Source organism: Cyprinus carpio, chromosome B3 (assembly GCF_018340385.1).
Source record: "Cyprinus carpio isolate SPL01 chromosome B3, ASM1834038v1, whole genome shotgun sequence".
Classification (NCBI taxonomy): domain Eukaryota; kingdom Metazoa; phylum Chordata; class Actinopteri; order Cypriniformes; family Cyprinidae; genus Cyprinus; species Cyprinus carpio.
In genome coordinates, this window is record NC_056599.1 from 5947495 (window position 1) to 5962910 (window position 15416).

The following is a 15416-nucleotide window of genomic DNA, read 5'->3' on the forward strand; positions in this document are numbered from 1 at the left end:
CAAAATAAAAATTCTTGGCCAAAACCAAAACAGAAAAAAATCTAGATGCACAGAAATGTCCTGTTAGCGTGTTATTTCTTTGGACTCTGAGCATGAGCGGTACACAAGCGGAACACACTTTTATGGAGCAAAAGATTGAGTGGAGCATCACACCGCTCAGTGACAGCATCTAGACAAAGAGTGAAACCTGCGTATATGTTCAGCTCATATTTTGGCAATTTTTATCTTTCAGCCTTTGGCAGGAGATTACTAGTGGTATGACTGTTGAAGATGTCGTCAACAAATATCCATTCTTGAAGAGTCCATCAGGAGTTAGTGTGCAAATTATAATTCTGAAATTACATAAACTCATTAACATGTAGAACACTAAAACTGTATAAAATCATCTGATTTACTTATGCTTGTCTTTTTCAATTAACTGCAGCTTTATCAAGAAATTGGTTTCCTGTATAAATGTGTTCAACTGAGCCGCCACTTTCGAGAACTTTTTGGACACATTACATCCAGCGTGCTACGGCTTGCTCAAGGAAATCCCCTTTAGCAAACCTGCACAAAGCTAGAGAAGAATCTCTCATTGAAGACCAACTTGGTAATTGACTCCTAAACTTTATTTAGCACTTTATTAAGCCTATCAAATTCTTGCATTTGATAGATTTTTACATATTTGTTTATATCACATTTTATGTTCCAGGAATTGCTTTTAAAGCAGCACTTCTCATGTTGCCACTAACTTGAACATTTCATTGTGCTTGGAGAGGTGCGTATATACTACGGTTTTAAATTTCTGTGCAATTCTTAAACTGTATTTTGGCCAAATGCAAACGAGTGAATATTAATTATCTTAGTCTTTATGCATGTGAATTTTCTCTCCATCAGTTAAGTGAACTGCTGAGAAAATTTTACTGAAACAGAATCTGTTTTTTGCTTTGTCATTTAGAGTGAACCATCTTCACCATATCCTACTGTTCAAGTACAGGAGACCACTGACTGGAAAACTGTGTTTACAAGAAGAGTCACTGCAGTCATCAGAGTTGATGGGATCGAGATCTGCCGGGCGAACGGTTTCAGTTTCTTCACCTATACTTTCACAATATTTCCTCCAATCATTTCTTTTTGCATCTCTAATTACTTTCCTAACAATTGCTTGTTTCCTCTTATATTCAATGAAATCATTAAAAACATAATTTTTTCCTAACCTTTTTCAGTGCTTTATTATGAAGTATGATTGCCTTACTACAGTCCTCAGTCCACCAGGGGACTGACTTCTTCCTGCTGCTTATCTTACCTTTGCCGATTGCTTCCTCAGCTGCCTTTTATTCCAGTTATTATGAGTGAAGTAAACCAGCTGTTTCAGATTATGGGAAAGCTGAAGTTTTAGCCAATGCTTTTGTTAAAGTTCATAGTAATGATGATCATCCAGAAAATATGAAATGATATAGAGAGAGTTGTTTAAGAGATAATCCTGAATTATTTATTCAAAGGGGAAAGTCAGGAAGTACGTTAGATAATGTTTTCCTTATATGAGCTAAAAAGGGCTATAACTGGGGCTCAGCTAAATTCTCCAGGAAAGGATGATGTGTGTTATGAAATGGTAAAGCACCTTTCAGATAAGTCACTTCATATATTGTTATGTCTTTTTTTAATAAAGTATGGGAAAAAGGGAGTTTTCTGACTAAATCATTTGTTGGAAAGTAAAGCATATTTTTCTCCTTTCCAGAGTGGGTTTAGGAAAGGTAGGAATACGATGGATGTGGTGTTATGTCTAGAATCTGACATAAGGAAGGCTCAAGTTAACAAGGAAATTTGAATAGGGGTATTTTTAGACATGGAAAAAGCATACAATATGGTTTGGAAAGAGGGGCTTTTATTTAAATTGGATAATATGGGTATAGGAGGAAGAATGTTTAACTGGTTTCATAGTTTTCTTTTTGATAGATCTATTCAAGTTAGGGTGGGATCTTTGTTTTCCAAAACATATATTATTGAAAATGGTACTCCCCAAGGAAGTGTGTGTAGTCCCATCTTATTTAATATAATGATTAATGACATTTTTCCCCAGGTTAGTTTAGGATTTGAAAAGTCTCTGTTTGCAGATGACAGAGCTCTGTGGAAGAGAGGTAGGGATGTTCAAGATGTGGTTAAAGGTATGCAGAATGCAATTAATGAAGTGGAAAAATGGACAGATAAATGGGGATTTCGTTTATCAGTGTCGAAAACACAGGAAATTTGTTTTTCAGACAGAAAGTCTTAATATTAAATTAAAGCTATATGTTAAACCTTTGGATCAAGTGAATGTGATCAGATATTTGGGGTATGGTTCGACTCAAAACTGACATTTGCAATTTATATACAAAAAATTATTGATAAATGCAAAAAAGTCTTAAATATTTTAAGATGTCTAGCAGGGGTAGATTGGGGCGCTAGGCGTCATTCATTAGAAAGAAAATATATTTTGCATTAATTAGGTCAACTATTGATTATGGATGTATAGCATACGGGTCAGCGTCGAAAGGTTTGCTGCAGGAAGTTGAAATGATGTAGTCACAAGCATTGCGAATATGTTGTGAAGCGATTAGATCTTCTCCTATTCCTGCCTTACAGGTAGAAATGAGAGAGCTGCCGCTTGATACTGAAAGAGTAAAGTTGATGTTGACTTATTGTATTTCTGTAAAGGGACTTGGTGAAACTCATCCAATTAAAAAAGTATTGGGAAAATGCTTGGAACATGAGTCAGACAAGTTTAGGAGTTTTGGAAGGATAGCAGAAGAAGAAGCCCAGTCATGTGGAATAATGAATGTAGAAATGAGCCCCGCAGTAGTAGTGTCACCCATTTCACTTTGGCTATTTCCTTTACCATTAGTAGATTTTAATTTGCAAGAAATGACAAATGACAAAAATGGAGTAATAGCAAAAGATGTTATGGTTAAACTGTATCTAGAACAGAATTACAATTCCACAATCTCGATTTGTACTGATGGCTCCAAAGATCACGGGACAGGACGAGCATCAGCAGCTGTATTTGTCCCATCTTACCAAATCAAAATTGTTAAAAGAGTTTCTGATCAAGTAGGAAGTTTACACTACAGAGATGGTAGCAGTATATAAGTAGATCTGTTTAACAGGATTTAGAAGAGGATTTAGCTCTTCATGTTCCATCAATGGTCCGCACTCCAGTCCAGTAGGTGGCGGGAATGCACCTATCGTTTGTTTGCCAAGCTTCATAAAACTCCAAAAGAAGAAGCAGAAGCATCAGGTTTTGGACGCAGCAGCGGTGTTGAGTTTTCAGCGGAGAGGTGAGCAATTCACATTATTTCACATAACGTTATTTACATGAAACACATTTGACACAATGTTGTTTCTGTGCTGTTTTCTAGTACAGCGCTGTTTGTGTGTTTTCTGAGTTGAATAAACACTTAGTAGAACAACAGACAACAAGCATACGAGGAAACGTGTTAAGTTCATTCAGACCTGAGTGATTTCGTGTTTTTGTATGTTCGTGTGAATGATTGTTTAGATGTTTGGAGTGATTCTGTTGCTGTTACTAAATGTCTCGTGATTTGTAATTGGAATTAAGGCGAAACGATATCAAGTATTGCTGCTGGGATTTCATTTATAACGTTAATTCTCTTTTGAGATTTATGTTCGGCAAATTTTCTCTTTTAAAGCGGGTAAAGTTAGTATTAGGTTCGGTATTCTCAGGATAATCGATAATGTCATGTAAGGGACAGTCTACAAATTCCAACCACAGTGTAAAAAAACAAAACAAAAGTAAACTATCCAATCAGTTATACAAATGAAAGATTTTACAGCTTTGTAGTAAATGCTAATGGCCGGACTGTCTTACAGAATCTGAGCTAGGCTTTCCTAACATTTAGAAAGTCGGACAACAGCATTTTTTTCTCCTAATTGAGTACTGTACATGTATAAAGATATATAAGAAATAGTGTGCTTTATTGTACTTGTAATACTACTACTAATAATAAACTTTATTTTATGTAGTGCCTTTAAAAGTAGCATCTCAAAGCACTTTACATAAAAAATATGAAATTAAAAGATACACAGGCAGTAAAACAATAATCAAGCAATAAATAAATAAATAAATAAAAAGCCAATATAATAACAAACAAAGTACTCACATGAATCACATAAAATTTATCCTAAAAAAGTATGTTTTAAGGGATGAATTAAAAACACGGGATCCTGCATTCCTAATCTCAAAGAATTAAAAGCCAGATCACCGATAGTTTTTAGCCATGTTGTTTGGACAATTAAAAGTCCAGCTTCAGAAGAGCATAGAGCACGTGTAAGAGTGTAGGGGGTAAAAAGCTCACACAAATATTGAGGGGCCAAATTATTCAAGGCCTTATAAGTGAGCATGAGAATTTTAAAATCAATACGAAAACTAACAGGAAGCCAGTGCAATTTTTCCAGAATAGATGTGATGTGCTCCCTTGCACTGGTCCTAGTCAGAATTCTAGCAGCTGGATTTTGTACCAACTGTAATTTACTTAGGGTAGCTTTAGAAACTCCAGCCAGCAAAGCGTTACAATAATCAATATGTGAGAAAACACTACAGAGAAAGTCAACATGGGACGTAATTTGGCAATGTTTCTGAGATGAAAAAAAGATGCTTTGACTGTGTTACGAACATGATGGTCAAATGTTAAATTGGCGTCAAATATCACCCCCAGATTTTTTAGTTTAGTTTGGAATTGTAAAGCAGAGCCATTACCCCCCTAAGGTTATGGACTCTCCTTTACGCAACTGATGAGATGAACCAATAAGCATCACTTCAGTCTTGTCACCGTTTAGACAGAGAAAATTTTCAGACATCCATTTTTTAATCTCAGTAAAACATTGAGAAAGAAGAGACACAGGCATGTTGACATTAGGTTTTGAATGTATATAGATCTGAGTGTCATTGGCATAAAAGTGAAAGTTAAGACCAAGAGTTCTTAAAGTTGGCCAAATTGAAAAATGTAAATACTAAAAAGTAAAGGGCCCAAAACTGATCCCTGGGAAACACCAGAGTGCACCACACCGACCTAAGACTTGCAATCACCCATTGGAAGTCGTGGCCTAGTGGTTAGAGAGTTTGACTCCTAATCCTAAGGTTGTGGGTTCAAGTCTCGTGCCGGCAATCCCATGACTGAGGTGCCCTGGAGCAAGGCACCGAACCCCCAACTGCTCACCGGGCACCGCAGCTTAAATGATGCCCACTGCTCCGGGTGTGTGTTCACGGTGTGTGTGTGTGTTCACTGCTGGGTGGGCACTTTGGATGGGTTAAATCCAGTATAGGTCACCATACTTGGCTGTTTGTCATGTCACTTTCACTTTTCACAACAAACTGCTTGCGATCAGAGAGGTAGGACTTAAACCACTTTAATGCAGAATCAGAAACTCTAAAGATAGTCTCTAAACGGGTGATTAAAATGGAGTGATCTATAGTGTCAAAAGCGGCACTAAGATCAAGAAGAATCAGTATAGACAGATGGCCAGAATCAAAAGCCATTAACAAGTCATTAGTGACCTTAACTAACGCTGTTTCAGTGCTTTGGAGTTTACGGAATCCAGACTGAAGCGGCTCAGAAAGATCATTTGAGGACAGATGAGAAAGCAGTTGAGAAGCCACTGTTTGTTCTAAAATTTTGGCGAGGAATGGAAGATTAGAGATGGGACTAAAATTATTCAGATTATCAAAGTCCATGTTGTTAGTTTTTGGTACAGGGGTGACAGCAGCAGTTTTAAATGCTGCTGGCACAACACTGGTGCACAGAGAGTTATTGATAATTCTCAAAATAACAGGAGAGCGGGAATCAAAACATGATTTAAAAAGACAAGATTGTATCAGATCAACTCTGGAAGTTGAGGCTTTCAGTTTTGAAACCATATTACATAGAGACTGGGAGTCATGAATAGGAAAGTTAGAGAGAGAAATACCAGAAAATGCAGAAATATTTAAGGAGGAGGCCGCAGAAGTATGAGTGGTAACAATTCTCTTTTTTTTTTTGTATAAGAGAAGGTATTTTAAAAAATATTGCCGGTATTAAGACATTATTTTTGTCACTAGGAAGCTACTGCAAGTGTGTTTTTAAATTATTTTTGTATGTTAAAAGACATGTTAAGATAATACTAGATGTTTTAAAGGTGCCGTATGTAAGACTTTTACTTAACTAAAGCATAAAAATATCATAGTGTGTTTGCAGAAACATGCGAAGTTAACATACTTGCATATCTGAAAAACAATGCTACAGTCAGTTATTCTACTCTGAAAATGTGCTTTGGTTTGTGAAACCTGTGAAACCTGTCCACTGCCAGTTTAGCCAATTGTAGTTCACCCCCGGGTTGCCTGTTGGCGGAAAACATAGCTTTTTCATTTCGTTCATCATCAAGTGCACTCGTTCCTGTTTGTGTCGTCAATCTGGCAACCTGCGTGTGCCAAGTCTGAGGAGGAGGTGCCGGGTGAAAAAAAACTCTTTCCAATATTTTGAATTTGGGCTGCAATACTTAGTTCAACCACTCGGTGTCACTCCAACATACAGCACCTTTAATGCAGCTGGATCTGTCAGACGGTCTAGGCATCATGTGCTGTTAAACGCGTTAAAGCATTCTTACGCATAAACAATGTGTCTTGACAGTTTTGATTGAATGTTTCATTTGGATATACATTAGCTGTATATTATCAAAACTAACTGTGGTATTGATGTCTTTGTTAAACTGTCGACTCTATAGAACAAGGGGCAAAGAAAAGAACATACTGAAACTAAATTAATTACCGTGCTAAAAACAGATGCACTTCACATTTAGCCACATGGGACATTTTAAATCTCTACATAAATATGAAGAGCTTTATAATGTAGGAAATATTACAATTTTGCTTTGTGGTATATGAAACTATAACAATGTAATTGAATTACTTATAATTAAATATAAGTAATTTAATTGCTCTGGAGATTTAGGAAATCAAACCTTATATATTATGTGCTTTATTGTATATTTATTGATTTGTTAATGGGTGTAGATTTGTAGATGGGTGTCATAACATTTCTGTGTTTATGCTTTAATTTTTAATGTATACTGTTTCTTTTATATATTTCTAGACATGCTTTAATATGTTAATACTGAGGGGAAGAATGAAAGAATATGGATAAAAATATTAACAGTAGAAAGACAAAACAGAAATGCATAGACTGTGTGAATTAGCACGTTCGTGTAGTGTTACTGAATGATCATTTTAAATTGATGTCCTCTTTTTGTTGACACTGTTACTTTTAATATAGTAATATAATAATTTACAAAGAGACAACACTTTGTATTTGTAAGGGTCTCTTCTGCTTCTAATACATAATGCTTAAATGTGAAAGTTAGTAAAAAAAAAAAAAAAAGGTATATTTATGTTTGTATGCATATGTATTGTTGATTTTGGCAAATCTTCTTCCACACAGAAATTCATATTCGGTGAAGCTCTTCCCACAAACCCTTCAGAATGAAACACACTGAAAAGCAAACAGGTCGGTGTTTATTCTTCATTAATAATGCTGATGGTTATAAAGCTTCAAGCAGATTTAGATTTGTTGTAATAGGGTACTTTTTTCAATAACATTACATTAGATAATTGTGTAGTTGATCAAATATATTTAATAGTTCTTCCTGCGGAAATATGGGATTTGTGTCTATAGTGTTTTAATAATAATAATTAGAAGATAAATGTACCTCATTCATGGAGAGTTTTTTGGGACATATAATTTACAAAAGTGCATAAAAATTACCAAAATCTGGTAGAGCAATGGTCTACTTTACATCAGGGTTCATTACGGAGAGTTACTTAAAAAAACAATCAATTTTGATTTTATTTCAGAACTGATTGAACATAAAGAAGATAAAGAAGATCTTAGTGAAATTGAGGACAAAAATCATGTGAAAACTGGAGAAAAACCTTGGAGTTGCTCTCAAAGCAAACAGAAAAATTGTAAGAAAAAAAGAGCCAACAGATCTTTCACCTGCACTCAGTGTGGAAAGAGTTTCTCAAGCAAACATTATCTTGATGATCACATGAGAGTTCATACTGGAGAGAAACCATACACATGTGATCACTGTGAGAAGAGCTTTATACAATCATCACACCTTAAGAGACACATGAACATCCACACTAGAGAGAAACCATACAAGTGTTCACACTGTGACAAGAGATTCAGTCAGTCAGGAACACTGAAAATACATGAGAGGTTCCACACTGGAGAGAAACCTTACACATGTGACCAGTGTGGGAAGAGTTTCACAATAAAAGGACATCTTACAGTGCATATGAGAGTTCATACTGGAGAGAAACCTTATAAGTGTTCACACTGTGACAAGAGATTCAGTCGGTCAGTAGATGTGAAAATACATGAGAGGATCCACACTGGAGAGAAACTACAAACATGTTTTCAGTGTGGGAAGAGATTCACAATAAAAGGACATCTTTCAGTGCATATGAGAGTTCATACTGGAGAGAAACCATTCACTTGTGATCAGTGCGGGAAGAGTTTCACACGAAAAGGACATCTTAAAGAGCATATGAGGATCCACACTGGAGAGAAACCGCATATATGTTATCAGTGCGGGAAGAGTTTCACAATAAAAGGACATCTTTCAGTGCATATAAGAGTTCATACTGGAGAGAAACCATTCTCTTGTGATCAGTGCGGGAAGAGTTTCACACAAACATCAGCCCTTCAGGTACATATGAACATCCACACTAGACAGAACATTTATGCATGTGATCAATGCAACAAAATATGTTTGAGGGCTTCAGACCTGAATAAACACCTGAGAATTCATACAAAGGAGAAACCACATTCTTGTCATTTGTGTGGAAAGAGTTTTACTTCAGCTCAACATTTAAAGCATCACAGTAGAATTCACACTGGAGAGAAACCTTACAAGTGTTCACACTGTGACAAGAGATTCAGTCGGTCAGGAAATCTGAAAAAACATGAGATCATTCACACTGGAGAGAAACCGTATCACTGCATTGAATGTGGGAAGAGTTTCAATCAATCATATAATCTACACAGTCATACAAAAAACATTCATAGGAAGTAGATCATCTTCAGATCCAGCTCTTTCAGATCTTATGCTGCATCCTCAACAGATGAGACACAATAATGAATCAAGCAATAAAATATAATCTGGATAAATCTGTCCTAACCAGTCATAACAAGTGACATGACAAAGAAACATTATCTGAAGTTTTCACAGTGAATAAAGTTCATCTTCATCTTCAAAACCAGCAGATTCAACTGAGATTCAGATCAACTCTAAGATGGAGTTCCTCCCCAAAGAACAACGTCACAAAGTTTTATTCTTGTATATCATTTTGCTTCATGATATAAATTATATCATTGTGTTTTCTTATGAGTTTCATATTATGTTCAATTGTCTTCTAATGCATGTATCTCTTGAACTGTGAGATTCAGATAAACTCAAAAGTGATAAATGTTTCTCCTGACACCTTGAGATTGAAATAGCATTATAATAGATGATAGACTCATGAAGCAGTGGAAGTGTTTTTTTTCTCTCTCTCAATTTCTGTCACAGATGGAGTTTGGTTCCTTGCCACTGTTGTCTTTGTCTTTAGTTGGGTAAACTTAAGAGAGTAGACCTGTAGACTTGATTGCACAGACACTTTAACCTGAACTGATCTGGACGATATAGACATTGAATCAGTGATGAACTGACATTAACTGGAAGACTGAGTGTTCTCTAGTGTCCTCTTGAATTATCAGCATAAGCTTTTCCTCTTTATCTCTGTAAATGGACACAAGTCTGGTGTGTTGAGGACAAGATGCTGATGTGGTTCATGTGTCATTTCATAGGTTCTTTGACGCTGCGATAGTGTTTGCTAAAGAACACCTTCAGTCTTTTAACCACCACAGCGTCTTGTCTTCACTGGCAACACACACGACTTGTGTCTATGTCGCAGGTAGCGGAGAGTGCAGGTGACATTGTTTCTTTCTTCTTGTCTTCAGAAGTGATGTCTTTTCACATATCATTGACAATTTAATTAAAACAGGCCCTTTAATTTCATTAAAAAGGCTTGCTTCTGCTATTGTAGGCTCATTTTGTAAATGTAAGTTATTAATGTAAATTATAGACAAGCACAAACTGGGTGCTTAATGCAAATGTAATTGGCCACATTTATAAAATCAGGTGATTATGTTCGCCCATCTGTAAATGTATCTTTATGAAAAGGGACAAAAGAACGAGGTTAATCATTGTCTGTCAGTTTATAGAGATTGTGCAGATTTGCAAAGACACTGATGAATGGTAGCCTACACCACAAAAACACCTTCAGCTTTTGTTTTTATTTCTCATCAAACACAAAATAACTTTAAGCAAACCATGTTAAAAATATCTAAAGAAACTGAAATCTAATTTATTCTAGATGCATGACTTCAAGGCGACTTTGTTTTCATATATGTTGGCATGTACACTGGGAAAAATGCATGGGTTCTATGTCTTCTAAGTCCTAAATCCATGCAGAATTTATTTATTATTATTATTATTATTATTATTATTATTGTCTCCTGATCTCGAAATAAGTTTTTTTTCTTGTGATCTAGACATAACAAAATAGCTGGGAACTCCAGAAAGTTAAAAAGAAAATAATAACACATGGCCTCTTCTTAGGGCTTTTCTGATTGGATAGTGGTCTATCCCGGTGTGAAAATGCTCAGTAATTGGGAAACGCCCTCTTTTTGTTCAGTGGCTGCAACCCTCGATTCCATGAGAGTTGAGTTAAGAAATAAAAGTTTGAGGACCTCGTGTGTAAATGTAGGTTTTTCACAACCTTTTTTGATGTCATTTCTAAGTATTCACAAAACTACGCAGCGAATAAAGTTACATGGTGCTGGAAAAAATCAGAAAGAGTGAAAAAATCTGGGGTGGGAGGAAAAAATATATTTTTCAGAATTTTTTGGTTCTCTCGCAAAACTTTTGCGTTCCCTCAACAAACAGAGAATACAAAAGTTTTGCGAGGGAATTTTTCAAAACCAGTTGAATTCAATTTTCAAAACCACTTAAGCTCAACTATTTTTATTTTTTTTTGCAGTTGAGTTCAGACAAACACTTCCTGTTTACTTTACAGATTGTAATGGTTCATACAGCTCCATATGTTCACAGTGGAGCGGTTCATAGAGATTTATTTTGAACTTGGACGGAATAATCAGTGTATGCTTATCAAGATGGTTTTGGGGACATTCTAAAACACTTAATGTAAAACACTGGATTACTAAATTCAGTACACACCTTATTAATAAAGCACAGACAAGCAGAATATCCCAGAATATGAATGTAACCCTGTAAATTGCACATTTAAGTGTATCCCCCATAGAAAGAAAACACTCAATTAATGGACTAAGACAGTGTTATAAAAAGACCAAATTCGGTATACAGTTTATTAATACATTATTTATACATTAAAAATTATGTAAGCCCAGAAGAACAGAAGCGTTTTCCTCACAGAAAATGTGGCTCAATGAAGACGGTGATAAAAAAATACCAAATATGCTATAGAAATTATTACAAATATTATATTGTGTGTACATGCACAGAATATATTTTTAATAATTCATATAGCATATTTGGTATAGTATCAGTCTAAAACAATGTTTAGACTGATATTTAATTTACAGTGCCCTTCAGTAATATTGGCACCCTTGGTAAATATGAGCAAAAGCGGCTGTGAAAATACATCTACATCGTTTATCATTTTGATCTAAAAAAATAACAAACTTCTAACCTTTCATTAAAAGTAAAAACAATTGAAAGTGGGAGGGAAATCTTGTTATGAATTAAATGATTTTCTCAAATGCATGTTGGCCACAATTATTGGCAACCCTAGATATTCTTATGAGTAACCAATCTCTAATGTACATTAATTCATATTTTTTAGCACAGCAGGGTGACTAGGAGCATGAAATTGTCCAGCCATGACTTCCTGTTCAACAGAATTATAAATATACCGAACACAAAGGCCCAATTCCCTTAATCGTCCATCAAAAGGAGTAAAACCAAAGAATATAGTTCTGATGCGCAGAACAAGATTGTTGAGCTTCACAAGATAGACATGAATTTCTCCTTTTTAAAACAGAGCATTTCTTTCAATTGTGACACAGAGGAAGTGACATCATCTGGGCTCTTTCTACAGCATGACAGAAGGACAAGAAAATCATTTCAATCCATTCTCTCAGATTTAGACAAACTGTACAGTGCTGAGCAGGGGTCACCAGCCGATTTTTTTTCAGCTGGTTTGAAAAAATCGGCACTTCACATGACTCTTCTGTTTGACAGACTTTACATTAACTTGGTTGTGTATGTGTGTGTGTGTACACTTATTTGGGATTCAGTAGAATAGTCACACCTCCACTGCAATTTATCATGTTCTAAAGCTGGGGTCTCAGAGACCCCGAACGGCTCACACAAAATATTTTTGTTACTATTCACGTCAATTATTAATTATAATCACACACCTGTATATTTTATATTATCGATCAACAGTGTTGGGAAGGTTACTTTGGAAACTTAATAGGTTACGGATTACAAGTTACCCTATTTAAAATGTAATAGTAGTGTAACTTTTTCAATTACTTTATTAATGTAACGGATTACTTTTGATTACTTTTCTAAATTTCTAATTAATGTTTATTTTCAACTGTTAATCATTTATAACGTTACAGTAGTGCTCAACACTGTCAGACTTTCACAATCCTTCATCACTTGAATTAAGCATAGTCATAAGCCATCAATCAATCGTGCCGTTTTCATAATCACCTCAGTAAAATTCCCACATGACAATACTCACATTTCTACTCTTGATAAGTTACATTCAAACAATTTTAATTAAATGAAAACATTTTAATTATGAATCTGCTTGGTTGTCCTATTGGGGGTCATCAAATTAATTTTTTTCTTTCTTTTGAAATGCAAAGCAGTGGTCAAAAGAGTTCTAAGTGGCTTTAGACTTTTTCCAAACATTCCACCAAGTCAGGACCTGTGCCATCATTCATTAGAAATCAGGAGCAGACTGATGCAATACACTCAAGGAAAACATGGTCAAACATGACATCCTGCCATTATTCATAAATAACATCATCTTTTGTTAGTTTTGATTGCTAGTTACCTGCTGTTGCTGGGTTTTCTCTGGCTTTGCTATAGGGATTATTGTGTTTCCATTCCCTTGGCAACTTGCCTTCCTTCCACACCTTATTAAACAGATCCAATAGTGCTTTAAGCACTACTTCATCAGCATACTTAATCATCATATAACACTCTATCTTTTCCTGGAGCCATATGTCTGACCTGGTTTAGTATTCTCTTTAATTCAAACATCTCAAATGTCACATCTAATGTTGAATGTCCACTAGGTTTCTGGTTATAGATATCCTTATTCTGTTCTAGAATTTAATTTTTTCCTTGTAATTTTCATCTAAATTTCCATATGTACTATTGTAAAGGTTTTAACTAACAGCTATGCCTTTTCTTCCCCTGTAACTGCTGCTCTCCCTTCTCCTATTAAAACAGGCATATTGCTGCATCGATAAACATCATTCATCTTTTTTTAACATATTCCATACATCACCTATTTGTGTTTCTCTTCCTAACTAAGAGCAGCTCCTGCCCTTCCCCTCCTGATCCCAAAGAGTTCCACTGCTTTAATGACTTGCAACTGCAGAGTACCTACATGGGGTGGCCCCATCTGATTCTCAACAGCCTACAGCTGAAACTTACCAGAAGGCAGAATTAGAGATCCTCAGAACCGTCCAGAGAGAGAGTTTCCCTGAAGAGACCCAGTTTCTTACTGCTGGTAAGCCAGTGCCATCATCAAGCCGTCTAGCTTCGTTGGCTCCTGAACTTGATGAAGACATGACCATCATTTGTGTTGGTGGTAGACTACGTAGATGCAACCAACTGTAACCAGATATGGCTCATCCAATTGTTCTAGTAATCCAAGCCTGTTGAATTACTGTCCGACCAAGGGACTAATTTCAAAGGAGGTGAGTGAGAACTCCATGATGCTTTCAAAGTCATGCATCCTTCCCTGAAAACTCACTTGGCAGAGCATCAGATTAAGTTAATCTTTTTTCCCAGGTTCCTGGGAAAGGAAAATCAGGTCCATAAAGCTTTATAAGCCTTCCTTAATGCTCAGTCTGTCACTGAGGAGATGCTTAACACGATCCTGATTGAAATTGAGGGAATCCTGAATTCCAAACCCTTAGGTTACATCTCTTCTGATGTAGCCAACCCAGACCCAGTCATCCCCAATCTCCATCTGATAATGCTCCCCGCTGTACCAGATGATGAGGACAAAGGGTTGCCCCAGTGACTGCAAATTTGTGAGACAAATGGGGGTATGGAGCGAATTTTGTGACAATATTCATCAAACAAATCCAGCATTTTGCAAATAAACACAATTTGCTTTGCAAAGAAAAACTCGACTTTCAAACAAACGCAAAGTGATTTGCAAATACAAAATTCGATTTGAGAGAAAATGCAGAGGTATGGACAAATATATTTATAGTGTGTTACAACTGTGAGACTCATTTGCATTTTTATGAGGAATCTTGGTTTGATTTTCTCACAAATGCATGCAGGCAGATTTTCTCACATGCGTCAAGTTGGATTTTCTGACAAATGCAATTGAGCAAGTTTATTTTCCAAAAACAGCAGATGGCGCTGTTGGTCATTTTACGCTAGTCTCCTGAGATCCGAAACATCTGTTTACCTTTTCAGACCAATATGAGAAGATATCCTCGCTGTCCAGAGTGTGTCTTCACCCGTGTAGCGCACCAACATCCAACGGGCAGAAAAAGAAAGTAGGCTAAATTCAATTTGAAGCTTGACGTTTTGATGGCATTTTTCGGGGGCATCTACATGCTTACCTGGCTGACCTCAGATCATTAACATGTGAACAGAGCGCTAGCGATAATGAGGTGAAACATGAGAATCTTTACCTCTCCTCACTTTTATACGGATTATATAATCAGAGAATATTTGTTTTCAATTTGAATTGATTTTAAAATTAGACATTTTAGGCTTTCTACACATAGATGTACCATGTATGTGAGGCACATATTCACTGAGATTCAGGTTGTTTTATTCAAGAAAGTTCCCAGAGACTGAGACGGCAGAGAGCGCGCCCTGTTTGTGTTCTTTACTTTACAAAAGTACATTGTTTTGTTGACTATACACAAATAAACGCAGACCCTTTGCAGTTTCTAACGATGCCATTCTCGTATCTGTAATTTAAATTATTTTTGTGGTCATCAACAAAACAGGACAAAACGCACCGGCAACGTCTTCGACCCCAAAGATTAGTTTCTAATCATTACATTATCCTTCTGAAATACTGGTAAACCACTATTTATTAAAATGCT

The 15416-nt window shown here is 36.0% G+C and overlaps 2 protein-coding genes and 1 pseudogene across 2 annotated transcripts in view; 2 read left to right on the forward strand and 1 right to left on the reverse strand.

Annotated features, from left to right (window-relative positions):
- LOC122136721 overlaps positions 1-15416 on the forward strand; it is a 690060-nt pseudogene that overhangs the window by 355325 nt on the left and 319319 nt on the right.
- Positions 1-15416, reverse strand: part of LOC122136724 (gastrula zinc finger protein XlCGF46.1-like) — a 184000-nt gene that overhangs the window by 8463 nt on the left and 160121 nt on the right. The window lies entirely within an intron of this gene.
- Positions 3157-9536, forward strand: LOC109081645 (gastrula zinc finger protein XlCGF57.1-like). The gene is made up of 3 exons (XM_042721228.1): positions 3157-3293; positions 7446-7511; positions 7859-9536. The coding sequence occupies exons 2-3, from the start codon at positions 7487-7489 to the stop codon at positions 9082-9084; spliced, it is 1251 nt and encodes a 416-aa protein (XP_042577162.1). The 5' UTR covers positions 3157-3293; positions 7446-7486; the 3' UTR covers positions 9085-9536.